We start from the raw sequence: 16,724 nt of genomic DNA on the forward strand, positions 1-16,724 counted from the left end.
TCTTTGCCTGTTGTGTATGCCTTGCAGCAAAAAAAAAAAAAAAAAAAAAAAAATTGTGAGTTGGTTAACCCAATGATCACCCCTAATCAGTGGGAATAATATTTAGTCCCCGTCTTCCGGGGCCGATTGTAGGGTGTAGAGCTGTAGGTCACCATTAGGAGGCGCTCCCCCAGGACTCGGCGCCGCGTTCTTAGTGTCTCTGGGCCTCTCTCTCGCGCGCGCGCGCGCGCGCAGCCTATCTCTATGGTTTCCGTTGTTTTTCTTCGGAATGGGCGGAGCTTCCGGTTCCGGTGGGGCCGGCCCCAGCGGCGGAGATGGCGGCGACGGCGGCGGAGCTCGCGGCCTCGGGCTCAGGAGAACCCCGGGAAGAGGCTGAAGCCCCCGGCCCCGCCTGGGATGAGTCCCAGCTGCGCAGTTACAGCTTCCCGACCCGGCCTATCCCGCGTCTGAGTCATAGCGACCCCCGGGCGGAGGAGCTTATCGAGAATGAGGTAGGGGGCGGGGCCGTGTCCGAACAAGGAGGGGGAAGGGACCAGGATGGGAGGAGAGGTCAAAGGCGAGCGGTGCTGGAAGCGTGGGACTAGCCGGGCTGAGGAGTAGGGCCTAAAGGGAGATGGAGAGGGAAGCGAGGAGAAATGGGACTTGCGGGGTTCGTGCTTGTTAACAGGAGAAATTATTTTGAAGTTGGGAAGTTGTTGGAATCTTGGACCAAAACCCATCAACTCTTTGGCACGACTTCACTTGTTTTTTTTTTTCCTTCTTAGGAGCCTGTGGTGCTGACCGACACAAATCTTGTATATCCTGCCCTAAAATGGGACCTGGAATACCTGCAAGAGAATATTGGCAACGGAGACTTCTCTGTGTACAGTGCCAGCACCCACAAATTCTTGTACTACGATGAGAAGAAGATGGCTAATTTCCAGAACTTTAAGCCAAGGTCCAACAGGGAAGAAATGAAATTTCATGAGTTTGTTGAGAAATTGCAGGATATTCAGCGGCGAGGAGGTGAAGAGAGGTAAGTTCCCAGATCATGGTTTTCCATTGGATGTGGGGCATCCATTTTCCTTTCTTGTACTTATTTGAGGATGTGTTCTCTAGCTTGAGGAATGAGGGAATGGTTAGACGTGAGTTTCGATTCTCAAATTTATCGTATCCATACAATGAGAGTCAGGAATTACCTAGCAGAATCTGGGTGGGGGCGGGGGTGAATGGAATGAGTGAAGTCGTTGGGGTGAAAACCATGATGAAGCTTAAGGCACATGTCCTATTCAGAGTGAGAAATCATTACTTGACTCTCATTTGGGAGTGCAGTCCAGTGTTGCCAGATAGTTTGATTTTTCATAAGAAGTCAGAAGTCAGGATGTTTATTTAAAGTCTTTTTGACGTCTAAATATGGGCAACTAATTCAGGTTTTTCTAAAATGCTACAAGGGGGCAATTAAAAATGTTTGTCGTTGGGTTTTTTGAGATTGCGGGTTTGTAGCTTTTGTCCTAAGGCACTGGAGGCAGTGTAGGCTGGAAAGTTGTACAGGTGAGGGTGAGGAATATTGATATCCTGCATTTTATTGATAGTAAACAGAACACCCACACACAGGGCTGATTCCTTAACTCCCTCTTGATCTCTTTATGAGGGCTGCCTCTTTTGTAGGTCCCAGACAGCATTCAGTCCCACACTATAACATTGTCTCTGGGAAATTGGCAGTCACTGAGTACTTCATGGTGAATAACCAGCTCCTTGTCACTTTTGGTGCCCAACCCTGGGCTTTTCTTCATTTTCCTGCCTCAGTTTTTTTCCTAACCCTGTTAGCAAAATGTGGCAGAGTGAGAGGATTTGAAATTACCCCCCCCCCGTCTTTTGTCTTTTGGGAGCCACACCTGTGGCATATGGAGGTTCCCAGGCTAGGGGTCTAATTGGAGCCACAGCTGCCGGCCCAGGCCAGGGCCACAGCAATGCCAGATCCGAGCCACGTCTGTAACCTACACCACAGCTCATGGCAATGCCGGATCCTGAACCCACTGAGTGAGGCCAGGGATCTAACCTGCAACCTCATGGTTCCTGTGTTCCTGTTCAGATTCATTTCTGCTGTACCATGACGGGAACTCCCTTTTTTTTCCCCCCTAGCTTCTTGACTCTTAGCAGTTGTCTTTTTTTTTTTTTTTTTTTTTTTTTCCTTTGCCTTTTCTAGGGCCGCTCCCGTGGCACATGGAGGTTCCCAGGCTAGGGGTCGAATCGGAGCTGTAGTACCAGCTTACGCCAGAGCCACAGCAACGTGAGATCTGAGCCTCGTCTGTGACCTACACCACAGCTTGCTGCAACGCCAGATCCTTAACCCTCTGAGCAAAGCCAGGGATTGAACCTGCAACCTCATGGTTCCTAGTTGGATTTGTTAACCACTGCTTCACAACAGGAACTCCTTAGCAGTTGTCTTGATAGGACTTTGACCAAAATAGTTTCTAGGATCTGAACTATGATTGATTTGTTTCTTTATGTTTTATAGAGACTGGTTCTGTTGACCCATCTCAGACATTATTAATGTCCTCAAGTTTACCATAGCATACATGTGCATTTATGCACATGCACCCAATTAAGAAGAGAGATTGATTTAAATGGTGCTGGTGCAGTGTAAATCTATTTATTGAATGAATGTATGCACTGGAATGAGCATGAGATGAGACGCATGAATCCTTTGGTTACTCAGTCACTTTAAGTTTCTTGCTTTCCATAGTGAGCATTTTGCCTAAGTATGAGCTATGGATGTAATCTGTACTTTATGACTGATTTAAGGAAACTTTTTTTTTTTTTTTTTTTTTTTACTGTGTAAAAGTTTTGCTCTACCAGCTGACTTTAGCACCAGCCAACTCCATTATATAACTACGTACAGGTTGTTATGATTCTGGGGTAAAGAGTATTAGGATCCTCTTTATGTTATTTTGAGCATTGACTGTTAAGTTTTAATAGGATTGCTTAGATTCATTTTTGGGGGGTATTCCTGACTCTTTCAAAGTTACTTGAAAAATATTTGTATGAACATACATACATCATAATTTCTAAGGAGAGTTGCAAGATTGCATTTGAGTCTTGAGGGTTTCTTGTCCCCAGACAGACAGCTGTTTCCAAATTAGCAAGATTTTTAATTAATGTTGCTTTAAACATCATAATTTCAGGCAGTGAGATACCTTTGAGCCTTTTTTTTTTTAAATGGCCACACCCTCAGCATATGGAAGTTCCTGGGCCAGGGATTGAATCCTTTGCCACTGCTACAGCAATGCTGGATCCTTTAACCCACTGTGCCAGGCCAGGGATCAAACCTGTGCCTCTGTAGTGACCTCAGCAGCTGTGGTTAGATTCTTAACCCCCTGTACCACATCGGGAAGTCCACCTTTGAGCCTTTTGAAGTAATGTTCTCAGGACCAGGAGGGAGTGTTTCTGTTACTTTTCTTCATGTTTGTCTCCTAATCAATGTTTCTTGATCAAGGGCTTGACCAGGTGTGTCTGGGTCTTCACATCCCTCAAGTAGCTTCTGCCCTTCCTCAGACATGTTAGGAGCTTTAGGTCTGCAGAAATCTGGGTGAGATATCCTGCTATAGATGGCTGCTGTAGATAGGTGGCTGAATCAGTTAAGATAAACTAGGGTTCGGGCCAGAGCTTGGTGACTTGAAGCAACAAAGGTTTATTTCTCACTCATGCTACATGTCCATCTCAGATGACCTGGAGACTCTATTTTTATATCTTCTCTAGTTTGGGACCCAGATTGCTCCAGTAGTTGCTGACTGAAACTTTGAAGTGGCTGTGGCAGAGGGAAAGTGATGTGGTAGTTTGTACTGGTTCTTAAAATTACGGTTTGGAAGCAGCACCAGTCACTTCTGTGGACATTTTATTGGCAAAGCAAGTTAAATAAGCAAGCCTGGCTTCAAGGGGGTACAGAAGAATGACTCCACAGGGAGAGAACTAGCTCTTGGTAAACAGTGATAACAATCTGCCACAGTAGCTGTCAAGGGTTGAAGAGGATGTCTTGGGCTCTGAGAGTTTCTGGAACAAGGCAGAGTCCCTTCATTCTAGGGTCTATGGGCAGGCCTTAAGGCCTGTGAAATTAAATGAAAGTTTCATGTGTGTGTGCATTTTTATGGGGAACCTTCCTTGGATTCTGCCCCCCCTGCCCCGCCCCCGATTCTTGAAAGGATTCATGCTGTGACCTAGAAAAGGTTAAGAATCACTTCTTGAAAATACAAAATTTGGGGTTGAACAGAGCTCAGAGAAGGATAGCTAAGGATTCAGTTCTGTGAGGTTCCCATGACTGCAGCTCTTCTCTGTAGGAAATGCTGGTGTGGGCTTGGGTTTGGATTTCCAGGGGTAGGGAGGCCATGCCAGGGACAGTGTATATGCGCTAATGGGATTTTTTTTTCTTGGGGAACATAGGTTGTATCTGCAGCAAACACTCAATGACACTGTGGGCAGGAAGATTGTCATGGACTTCTTGGGTTTTAACTGGAACTGGATTAATAAGCAACAGGGAAAGCGTGGCTGGGGACAGCTGACCTCTAACCTGCTGCTCATTGGCATGGAAGGTAAGAAATCTTTCAGAAAGCAGCATGGCTTGGAGTCCTATGAACAGATTTCTAATCCTTTCTCCACCACTTATTTGCTCCATGACTTTGAACAAGTCATGTAATTTTTTTTTTTTTAAGGACCACACCTGCGGCACATGGAAGTTCCCAGACTAGGGGTCGAATCAGAGCTGTAGCTGCCGGCCTACACCACGGCCACAGCAACACAGGATCCATGCTGCATCTGTGACCTACACCACAGCTCTCAGCAACGCCAGATTCTTAATCCATTGAGCAAGGCCAGGGATCAAACCTGAGTCCTCATGAATACTAGTCGGGTTCATTATCACTGAGTCACAGTGGGAACTCCGAGTCGTGTAACTTTAAGTCTCAGCCTCCTGAATATAAAAGGAACACAGTGATATAATGAACTATGAAGATTCAGTGAGATGTAACAAATGTTACATCTTTAAGCTGGTTTCAGGCACTCTAAAAAGAAGGTTTCCTTTTTCCTTCCTCAGCTGCTGTGTGAGTGCATATACACAGATATTAAGGAGCTCTAAAATCCTGCTGTTTTTCTATTGGAGCTGTCTGTATTCAGAAGATTTTTTTTTTTTTTTTAATCCTAGTAGAAGAGGGAACATTTTTTCCAGTATAAGTTGAACCTTATCTTTTTTTTTTTTTTTTTTTTTTTGTCTTTTTGCTATTTCTTGGGCTGCTCCCGAGGCATATGGCGGTTCCCAGGCTAGGGGTCCGATCGGAGCTGTAGCTGCCGGCCTACGCCAGAGCCACAGCAACACGGGAACCTACACCACAGCTCACGGCAAGGCCGGATCGTTAACCCACTGAGGAAGGGCAGGGACTGAACCCGCAACCTCATGGTTCCTAGTCGGATTCGTTAACCACTGCGCCACCACGGGAACTCCAGGAACCTTATCTTTTGAACAGATGATACATTCATGGGGTTATATTCAAAAGGTATGAATAGGTAAATAGTGATAAGTCTCTTTTCCACTTCTGTTTTCCAGCCTTCCAGTTTTCTTCCCTCCCTGGAGGCACTGTATGTTATTAGTTGCTTTTGTACCTTGCTAGAGGAGTTAATGCATACATAAGCAAATACGTGACTACTATTTCTTTTGAGTAAAAAGAGAAGCCTTTAAACTCCATTGTCATTGGCTTTACCAGCCAGTGTCATCGTCTTATTCTTATTTTTATTTCTGTCCCTAGCTCAGTGCCCCGCCCATAGTCTGTATTTAGTAAATGGTGAGTAAATTGGATTGAACAAGGTAGCAGAATAATTATTGATTGTTATTCATCACTGGGCTCTGAAGTCTCTTCTTCTTTGATTCTTCACATTTATATCCTTTGCTGCCAGTATTAATAAACATTTTCAGCGTTGCGGCTTATGAACTGACCCTTAACCTGCCATTTTGAAACTCCTGGTTGACTTGCCGAGAGCCGGTTCTTGTTTACTTGACTGAATTTCTTCCCTTTCCCTTCCTCCTCCCTCCTTCCTTCTTCCCTCCCCTCTCCTTCCCTTCCCTTTCCTTACCTGCAGCATATGGAGTTCTTGGGCCAGGGATCAGATCCAAGGCACAGTTGCAAACTGTGTTGCAGCTGCGGCAATGCTAGATCCTTAACCCACTGTGCCAGGCCAGGGATCGAACCTGCATCCTAGCACTGAAGAGACACCACCAAAAGCATGGTGGCATGCTTTTGTGCCACAGCGGGAACTCCACTTGACTCTGAATTTTTATGTTCCCTTTCTGTCCTGTGGTAGAGGACAGGGAAGCAGATCCCTCAGGTAGAGGTGAGAGAACACATCTCCTTTGAGGATATGCCTGGACTCTCTGCATTCGGGAAGGCAGCGTCTTGGCTCGCCCAGGCAGACCTGGGAATGTTTCCTAAACCCCATGCCCTGCAGAGGGCCCTTGAGCTCTCAAGGATTATGCAAAGGATAAACATCAGATGCAGTTCCAGTTATAGTGGATGGAGCATACATACACTTGGGCAGAACTATTTCAAGATGGCATTTTAAATAATTTGCCTTATTGAAAGTATACAACATTCTTCAGGAATCTGATATGCTTCCCCTTGATGAGAGTCAACAACTCTGGTGCTGATCTAAAGGAGTGCATCCTATAGGTGTGTTGAAGTGGAGCAAAGTTTGAGTATCTTTGAGCTGTAGAAGAGCTACCCAAAGCGAGTACATACTCATTCAACTTAAAATGACTAGTTCACTCTATCAAAGAAGATTGTGCATGCATTATTGATATCAGTCATTTCAGTTGGTTCTAGCTTGTTTTGCTTCCCATAGTCAAGAAAAGTGCAAGTACAGACTCCCCCCGCTACCCAAAAGTAGAGCATTCCTGCGAAACCTTCTGTAAGTTGAGATGGTGTAAAAGAAGCAATTACTTTAGGACGCATCTCGCTAATGGATGCACAGTGTAAATTGAGATAAGCACAGATGCTCACAGACACAGTTCAAAGCTATGGTGCCTTGATACTGAGAGATGCTGGCTTGATGCTGAGATGCTGAGTGTAGTTGCCAGGGAAGGAGATCGGCAGTGCTAATATAATGGCTTGCTGCAAAGCACTGAGTGATGTTTGTGCTTTTTTTTTTTTTTTTTTTTTTTGGTAAAAATGAAAATCCCATTTGGTTTCTTGTTGTTATTGTTAGCAAAGACAGGTACTAATGTAAGTCTTTGTAAAAGCAAAGTGGAATAAAGTGAACTTTTGAAAAGCAGGGCATACCTGTATGCAGAGTGTATTATTTTGTCATATTTGTGTCATTTTGGTTTTTTTGTTTGTTTGTTTGCCTTTTCTAGGGCTGCTCCCAGGCTAGGGGTCCAATTGGAGCTGTAGCCACCAGCCTACACCACAGCCACAGCAATGCCAGATCCCAGCTTCCTCTGCGACCTACACCATAGCTCATGGCAACACCAGATCCTTAACCCACTGAGCAAGGCCAGGGATCGAACCCGCAACTTCATGGTTCCTAGTCGGATTCATTAACCACTGAGCCACGACGGGAACTCTGCATTTGTGTCATTTGATGTGCAGTTGCTTCCATTAAGGGCACAGGCATCATTTAAGTTTACTTTGCTAATTGATGGTAAACGCTTTGCCAGTGTTGTTTGCTGCTAGACTTATATCACCCATTAAAAGTATGATACCTAATTTGCTCAGAGTCATAATGACAGTCTCCCTGATTTTGCTTGAAATTTTGATTTGGAACCCTTTGCTTAGAGGGCAGGTTGGGTTTCTCTTCAGCATTGGGGCCTGTCTTCCAGCCTGTGCAATAGAGCTACCACTCCTAATTAGAAAATGTTTTTCTTCCCTTAGGAAATGTGACACCTGCTCACTATGATGAGCAACAGAACTTCTTTGCTCAGATAAAAGGCTACAAGCGATGCATTTTGTTCCCTCCGGATCAGTTTGAATGCCTCTACCCGTATCCTGTTCATCACCCGTGTGACAGACAGAGCCAGGTGAGTTCATGTGGTCTGAGGAAGGTGTCGAACTCCTTTGGGATCAAAGGCAGGACTGTCTCCCCTTCTCTGTGGTGGCATGCCAGATTTAAACAAACTCAGAAGATAATTTCACTGTATGGCTTGCAAATTCCAGCTCCCTGTGGTGGACCCCAGATGTTTAGGGCAGACCCCATCACTGATGTTGGTGGACTGTGGTCACTCTGTTTGATTATATTATAAATTTATGGAACAAAATGTGTACATCTCCATTGGATTTAATAATGTTTTCATTTGTCATGGGTGCTTCTTTTTGATTACAGAAGGATAAATAGAATTGGGGTATGTCAGTGTCTTTTCTGGATCTCAGTGAGGTATGTGTTGACTTTGTGGCCAACCAGAGAGCTCTTCTCCTTTCTTTCTTTTTTTTTTTTTTTTTTGTCTTTTTTGCCATTTCTTGGGCCGCTCCTGCGGCATATGGAGGTTCCCAGGCTAGGGGTCTAATCGGAGCTGTAGCTGCCAGCCAGAGCCAGAGCCAGAGCAACGCAGGATCCGAGCCGCGTCTGCGACCTACACCACAGCTCACGGCAACGCCAGATCGTTAACCCACTGAGCAAGGGCAGGGATTGAACCCGCAACCTCATGGTTCCTAGTTGGATTCGTTAACCACTGCGCCACGACGGGAACTCCTCTTCTCCTTTCTTGAGGAGAGGACTGCTTAGCTACCTCATTGTCGGAGTCCTTGCTGGTTAGAATATGTGTTTGGGAGCACGTTTCTGAAGGTTTGGGTGAAAGGTGAGTCCTAATTGCTCAGCTCTACATGCCATGAGCAGGTGTACCTTGGTCTTGCAAACCGATGATGATCTTCTGACCTCAGGAGCACTGAGGCCTGGAATTCTTTATCATTTAACATTCAGCAATGTCTGCCTTCTAACATTGTCTGAGAGAGGGAGAAGGAGTTTGTGTATGTTTATTGTATGTTGTGTCTTTGCCAGATATAAATTCTAAAGACTTTTTAAGGCATCTTTCTTGATTACCAAAGTAACTGATTAAAAATTTGGTGATTGACTGATTTTTTTTTTTTTTTTTTTTTTTCTTCTCTTGAACCTCTCAGGTGGACTTTGACAATCCTGACTACGAGAGGTTCCCCAATTTCCAGAACGTGGTTGGTTACGAGACAGTGGTTGGCCCTGGTGATGTTCTTTACATCCCAATGTACTGGTGAGGATGGGGCTAGGACTGGGGCTTTCTGGGGAGCTTTCTTTTGCATGCCCTGGAAAGCCTTATCCGTATCTTTTCTTTTGAGTTATGGCAGGATTGGTCTTAGGCAATAGACAGGCAGGTTGGCATATCCAGATGGTAAGCATACTGGATGTGGGGGAAATGACAGCCATGTCTCTAGACATGACAGTTCCTCAAGTCCAAAGAGGTTCCCCAGATTTGAAGCTGGAAAAACTGTTACTGGCTCTTTGGTATTTGGAGACTGAACGTGATTGCCTTTAGCCCCAGGGTGTGTTTGATAGGATGAGTGTGAAGATACTATCTTAATTATTTCCCTTAACTGGACTCTACCCAGTTTCAGAGGTTCCCTCCCTCTGAAAAGTACTGGTGGCAAACAGGAGCTTGTTTATTTTCTTGCAGGTGGCATCACATAGAGTCATTACTAAATGGGGGGATTACCATCACTGTGAACTTCTGGTATAAGGTGAATATGGGTTTTTTTTTTGTTTTTTTTTTTACTAGATGGGACTGGTGTGAGGTAGATATAATAAATTATTTGGGGCAGGGCAGGGAGGTTGGATATCTCTGGAAGGATCCCAAGGTCTTTGGGGAGATGAATAGGGATGGGGTTAAACTGGGTTTCTTAAGGGAAGATGGTGCTAGGAACAGTGGGTGACACTGAAGCCTGCTAAAGACATTTCCTGAGCTGCTGCTTCCTTTGCAGGGGGCCCCCACCCCTAAGAGAATTGAATATCCTCTCAAAGCCCATCAGAAAGTGGCCATAATGAGGAACATTGAGAAGATGCTTGGAGAGGCCTTGGGGAACCCACAAGAGGTATGTGGCTGCCCCAAGGTTGCACTCCTGTGGCTCATTGGGCAGAGTGACCAGGAAAAGTCAGGATTGGTGTCACATTGTCTGTAGCTCTTCTATTTCAGTATTTGCTGTCCTCTCTCTCCATTAGAGGTTATGGGTATGTTTAGAAAACCCTTATTTTCTGGTGAGAGCTGGGTTTGACTGGCGGATCAATTATAATCTGTTCCATGCTAGTAGTAATGTTCCCCATGGGGCTTGTGTGCCAGCTGGGGACCCCTGAGGGGATTCTTCTGGAACGGGAAGCGTACAGTAACACATCTCCTCACATTCTCTCAGCTGTGCCAAGGCTGCTCTAGATAATGGTTAGACCTGCTTCCCATGCAGGTGAGCCAGTGGCCCATTGGGTAAATGAGGGAGGTTTTGTGTTTGTAGTGCTCTTGCCTCCGTCCTGGGGACAGCCTCAGCATCCAGAGCACCCGTGGGGGTGGGCGATAGCATCAGCCCCCATTCCAAGTGACCTTTCCAGGATGTAGAGCCATTTAACATTCTTAAGGCACATTAATGAAACATGCAGACAAACAGTCTGGGCTGTTTGGGGATTATTAGCTCCTCTGACTTTCTGTCAGTTTGGTGCTGCTTACAGATGTTGGGTGTTGTGAGAGGGAAGGTAAGAGAGATGGACCCAGAGGAGAGGGCCATGCCCCACAGAACTGAGTTGACCTCCAGGAAGAGAGTTGGTTGGAGGCTTTACAAGATTAAATGAAAGCCTTGTCCTTGACCTTGGCTGGACATCTATGCCTCCAGATGCACCCCATCCGGCTCTGGGGCCAGGGGCCAGGGGACAGGCAGTTCTGACTGGCTCCTCATGTCTTTTCACAGGTGGGGCCCTTGTTGAACACAATGATCAAGGGCCGATACAACTAGCCTGCCAGGAGTCGAGGCCTCCTGCCAGGTGACTGCTAGCCCGTCCACACCGCTTCATTGATGAGGACAGGAGACTCCAAGCGCTAGTATTGCACGCTGCACTTAATGGACTGGACTCTTGCCATGGCCCTGGAGGCAGGTGTTCGGGGCAAGGCAGGGTGGTTGGCACTCCACTCCCATTCGGAGGGACTTCTTACCCTTGCCCCTGTGCCCCAGCACCTTCCCCCTCTGCCCCCTAAAGTCCTGCATTCAGTGTGTGGAGTCCCCAGCTTCCGGTTGTCATCATGTCTGTGTTTCAGTCTGTCGACCTCGGGGTGTGTGTGCGTGCACACGCGTGGATGTATTTGTTCCTTGGTCTCCCCCTCTGGGTCAGGATGCCACTTCTGGCTCTCAGCTCTGTCTCCTGCAACCTCAGTGCCTCAGCCTGAGAGAGAGGAGAGCCTCTTGTACACCCACTACATCTGGGCTGCAGGGCCACAGTACCGTAACCATGCAGTCAGTCTGCCCCCCTCCCAGGTTTCCCAGAGTGAGGTTCCAGGCTGGTGAGGATGGTTGCTGGGACTCCATTGAGGAGCGGGAGGGTGGCTTGCTTTTGAGAGCCTAGATAGTGTCCTAGGAGAGCGAATCAGACTGGGTTCCAACTTGGACCTTCAAACTCAAGCCATACACAGAAAAGCGCCTTGGGACACAGGAACCAAGGATTGTGCATAGCTTCCAGATTACAGACACATAAGCTTCTCTCTTCCAGCACCAGCTCTTGCTCTCTGTCCTGGGTGTCAGGAGAGCCCTCCTAGCAGTGGCTTCTCTAGGTTCTAGGAGTGCAAGCCTCTGTGTGGATGTGTGTGCCTGTGTGTGTTCATGTGTGTCCACACTGGCCTGCCTCTTCTCCTTACCATGTTTGTACTACTTCACCTCGTGCAGTGGGACATACAACGGGAGCCCCAAGGCAGTACTGCCTGGCCTGATCTAAAGCTTTTAAACTCATTTTTAGCCATTGGGTGTTGGTCAGGTCTCACTACAACCTGCCTGAGGCTGACTGGCTAGAGCCTGCAGGTCCTATGACCCTTTCGGGCCAGGCCACGTCCTCTACGTCTGCCGAGCTTCTTGGCCGAGTAGACAAAATGGGGTCAAGCCTGGGCATCTAACTCACCACCCTGTCATCCACCTCATGGCAAGGGCAAAAATGTAGCCTTGCGTCTTAAAGCCAGCGCCTCCGTCAGACCCCACTGCAGTGTTCCAACAACACCCTCAGAAGTCAGGGCAACTTGTGGAGCATGGAGTTGAACTTCCTTTTCTGTTAATCGCTACTCACGGGAACCCCTCTCAGGGCTGCAGCTTACAGCGAGGCAGCTGTGCACTGCGCAACTCAAAGGGCCATTTGTCACAGCTGTTCAGTGAAAGTGGGTCCCCTGGAATTGGGCAGTGTGGTGGCCCTGCGTCTCCTCACCTCCATCCCCATCTCCATGCCCCTACTCTCTGGAAAGAAAAAGGAATTGGAAGTGTCTGGGTTCATTTTTCTCCTTTTTTTTTTTTTTTTTTGGCCAAAGGTTTACTTCCAGTGTCTGAGCTTTGGCCCTTACCCCCACAGCTCAGTTTACAGTTACAGTGCACTGACCGACTGAGAGGATACGTGTGTGTGCATGTGTGCACCTGTGTGTATTTTGGGGAGGGGTGTTTATTTTTAGTACCCCATCCTGGGGGTCTCTGATGCAGTGTGGGTGTGCAAACACGGTACCTTCTCAAGTGTAGTTCTTTCAAATATAGCCAATGCTGGAAAATGTGATTGCAGTGATCTCCATCCCTCCCTACATCTCTTTTGCGAAAGGACCGCAGCACAGAAAACAAGGCAGACGGTAAACTTGACCACAATCACACTTGGAAAGATAGCAGATTATTTCTTTCTCCTCAGCAGGTCTGCTGCATTCCTGGCTTATTCCTTAAAGATGTGGGTGTTGGGTGGCAGGGAAGCATGTGCTACTCAGCTGGTCCTCTCTGGGTGCTATGCTAACAGGCCACACCGAAGGGGAGGGTCCTTCACAAATGGGTCCTGATCCTTGGATAGTATAATAGCGACCCCAACTTAATAGACACTTCATACGTACCTAGTGCTTTTATCTTTATCCTTCACTATGCTGCAAGGTAGGTATTCTCATTTTACAGCTGAAAAATAAGTGATGAGTGTCAGTCAGGATTCACTCCTAGTACTGTTTGGCTACAAACCCCCCTGCTGCTCTTTTCCACCAAACTATGTTGATTCTCCTACCTTACCTCCTTTGGACTATAGGCTGTTCTCAGGTCTCACCTACTGAGCAGTATCTAGTGCAGATAGACTTAGGCCAAAACAATATAGAAGGTATAGCTCAAGACGAATGCTCTTCTGGGCTCCAGCTAAAGACTTCTTGGGGAAACTGAGTTCTGGATCCCACTGAATTACTTGTGTGTCCTTGAATAGGTCCCATAATTGCTCCCAGTAGGCTTCTGCATCTATAGGATTGAAGATGTGGATCTAGATACTAAGAACTTTTGATGCATGTTCTGCCTCCATTTCTCCAAATGAAAGTGATTGAGGCTCTTTCCTTCACATACCTAGGTTAGGGCTGTTCAAGCTCAAACTGCTCATAGCGGGGGAAACATTTCCTCTGTTGCTTAGTCCTATCTGGCAGTGGGAAGGCAGACATACCAAGGGAAGATGGGCCTGGATGAGGGTTAGCCATGTTGCAAGCGCCTGTTTGTTACACCAGCAGGTACAGAAGAAGCTACTGTCTTGTGAAGTCAAATATTTGTTGGGGGGTTGGAATTTGGGTGGTGGAGGAGGGGCTGTTCTGGGCATCAGTTGAGCAGATGCCCAGGATGCCTGGGGGAGACCAGCTTCCCCTACAAATCAGAGCTCTAAATTACAAGGTTTTTACCAACGCGAACAGTTGGGGGAAGTCGTCTGCTCTCATTTGCGTAATGGTTTCTGTCACTGGTGATTAGACACAGGATGAAGGAAAAGAAATTTGACAATTAGGAATGAGCAATCATTAATCTGAATCTGTTAGGAGACAGGGGAAGGATCCTTATCAATGGGCCAGCCCAACGTGAGGAGACCTTCCTGCCCTTCAGAGACTTTGGGGCCATAAACCCTCTCTTTGTCCCCACAGCAGGCTGAACTGATGCTTCTTAACAAAGATTAGGTGGGCCCAGTCTCCGGTTTGAGGTGGTTGATGGAACAGACATCTAGAGGCCCGAACCAACAAAAACAGAAAGGTGTCAAATGCAGGTGATAGGGCAAAGAATGACAGTAGAATGGTTTTGACATGTGTTTGATGTTTGTGGAAAATATTTTTATAATCAACACTAAATACCCCACCTGTGGCAAGTATTTGTTACTTTCCAACACTGCAGGGTGTGGAGACAACCTGCTCTTTATCCTCTAGGAGCTTCTGCTTAATTGGAGAGGAAACCACACAAAACAGGCAGAGGTTATGAAGCCATGTATTGTGTATCCTGTGAGGACAAGATTAGAGACTGTTGAGAGAGGAGGAAGGTCAGGAGGGAGCAGAGCTCAGCTTCCACTCCCACCCCCCAAGCCCCTGGGCCCTCCAGGAAGGACTCTCCATCCTAGGCCTCCCAGCAACGTTGTTCTTACACTCCCCACCCCTTCCCAAATGTGTGAGCAGGTGATGAGATGAACAGGCTGAGCGTTACGGTGTGGAGAGGCCCAACTTGGATCTTCCTAGGTCTCCGTGTCACCCCACCTCTCATCCATCTCTTCAAACATCAAGGACAGTATTTGCATCAATTATTTGTTTCTCAGCTTTGTGACTTGTTGGGCTCCCTCAAGGATTGGAGGCAGCAGTGGCGGTACTTTGTCTCCTCTCAGAATGTGAACTTCTGTGGACAGGGCTGTGTCTTCTCCTGGGAAGTTCCGTACCTGTGGGTCTTCTCCCCTTCAGATACAGTGCAGGGTTTGGTGGGACTGCAGGGCATGGCCCTCTGACCAGTTTTACCCAAACAGGGTGAATACTGGGATGCACCCAGAAGTGATCATGAGGTTCCAGAGGCCATGGTTTTCTGTCCATGTTGTCTTCCCTTTTTCTGGGACCTCCAATGCTCCCCCCACCCACAAATCCCTGCCCAGTTCTCTGGTATCCTCTCAAGTTGCCTGCTCTGAAGAGATGTACCATTTTCCTTTTCCAGGGCACCCCAGTTTTTCCTACTTCTGCCTGGTCTCTCCAGCAGCCCCTTCACCAAGGTCATTTTTCCTCAGAAGTTCCATGGGTGCAAGTGGTTAAATATTTTCTTTAGGATCCATTCATCTTTTTTTTTTGGTTGCACCTGCATTTATGTAGAATTTCCTGGGCCAGGGATCAAACCCACGCCACAGCAGTGATGCATGCCACTATAGTGGCAATGCTGGATCCTTAACCTGCAGTGCCACAAGGGAACTCTCATCTTCCTTTTCTGATCGGCAATATTTTATTTACTCTGGGTTAGTCCATCTGTTCTGTGTCTGCTCTGTTGCTATTCTTTTGTCACTTCTGTACATCCTGCTTTAGCTTTTCTCACTCTGGGGGCCCTTTCTGCTAGTCTTCAGCCAGTTTGTTTAATCCTCATAGGGCTTAGGATCCTCAGTGGAACCCTGATGAGCACATTTGATGCATTTCTGGGAAGTGAAGCCTCAAATACCAGCAGCCTTGAGGCCCAGAAATCTGTGGTTGGGCCTCCAGAGATGAGTGAGGGGGGGAACGTAGAGAGTTGTAGGCAGTGGAGAACCAGTAAGGGGAGATTGAGCAGGAGACTCCCTGGGAGGGAGGCTGGGCCTGGGAAGCCAGGAGCAGGGGAGAACTGAATTTTGTGTTTCTGTCTAATGCATCTGTGTGCCTTAGCGTCCAACAGTTCAGGGATGGTGGGTGTTTTGTGAATGTCGCCTAATTTTTCTCAGGTGTCTTTGGTGATGCTCCAAGTCACCAAATTTGGCTGACTTCTGCATTTCACTGTTTGATGGAAGGAAAATAGCATATCGAGTAGTCATGTGTCAGGAGTGGAGGTCTTAGATGAAAAAGGCCTTGGAAGGTGTGGTAGCAGGAGAAAGGGACCCAGTGCTTAGCTTATTTACTCAGACTTGCTTCACTCCTCCAATGTTCAGTACAATAGCTGATTAAAGACGTTTAAAAAAACTGGGCCTTAACTTCTTCGCCACCTAAAATCTGTTCCTCAGGAGTATTTTGAGAAGGAGCCTGTGTCTTTAACTTCACTGAGAAACAGTCTATAGTGTTTATACCATGGATTTGGGAGTTAGATGTATTTGGTTCAGATTTCTAGCTTTGCTACTTACCAGCTGGGTTTGACCTTGTTGATTGACTTGACCTCTCTGAGCCTCAAGTTTCCTCAACTGTAATGCTATGTGTATAGGGGAAGGGGGGTGTTGAAAATGTCTACCTCAGGGCTGATGAATTGATTGAAACAATGTTTGTAAAGCTTTAGCACAGTGCCTGGAAAGCACTTAATAAATGGCTGTGGTGGTGGTTGTTACATTTATTATATGGCTTATTCAGAAACCTGATCTCAGTGATTCCTTCCCTCTGAAGCATAGGGGGAAATAAGGAAATTATGCTGGAGAAACTCATATTGAGTTGGGGGCAAACAGAAGAGCCTTCGTACTTAAACCCCCCTGAGAGGGAGGGAAACAGGGAAGAGTCTGATGCCTTGTGCTTGGTCAGCCAGCCTTTCCCACTGTCCACACCAGCCCAGGGCCACCATGAGAAG

General features: G+C 46.9%; 1 protein-coding gene across 1 annotated transcript; it reads left to right on the forward strand.

The window, feature by feature from the left end:
• Nucleotides 1-294: 294 nt before the first annotated feature.
• HIF1AN (hypoxia inducible factor 1 subunit alpha inhibitor) lies at nt 295-16,490 on the forward strand. Its single transcript, XM_003125588.5, has 8 exons — nt 295-491; nt 765-1,015; nt 4,417-4,565; nt 7,890-8,035; nt 9,129-9,235; nt 9,656-9,719; nt 9,960-10,070; nt 10,929-16,490. Exons 1-8 carry the CDS (start codon nt 315-317, stop codon nt 10,971-10,973), a joined length of 1,050 nt encoding a protein of 349 aa, XP_003125636.1. The 5' UTR covers nt 295-314; the 3' UTR covers nt 10,974-16,490.
• Nucleotides 16,491-16,724: the final 234 nt, after the last annotated feature.

The sequence above is a fragment of the Sus scrofa genome, chromosome 14 (genome assembly GCF_054392235.1).
Source record: "Sus scrofa isolate SSC_HxYL_T2T_F1_AM1 chromosome 14, Sscrofa_HxYL_maternal_Yorkshire_Landrace_v2.0, whole genome shotgun sequence".
In the NCBI taxonomy this organism is placed as follows: Eukaryota; Metazoa; Chordata; class Mammalia; order Artiodactyla; family Suidae; genus Sus; species Sus scrofa.

Bases quoted from the DNA above. Each gene is read 5' to 3' on its own strand.
- HIF1AN (XM_003125588.5), top strand. From the start codon at position 315: ATGGCGGCGACGGCGGCGGAGCTCGCGGCCTCGGGCTCAGGAGAACCC. The intron at 9,720-9,959 runs GTGAATATGGGT...CTTCCTTTGCAG, and splicing joins CTGTGAACTTCTGGTATAAG to GGGGCCCCCACCCCTAAGAG. The intron at 10,071-10,928 runs GTATGTGGCTGC...GTCTTTTCACAG, and splicing joins CCTTGGGGAACCCACAAGAG to GTGGGGCCCTTGTTGAACAC.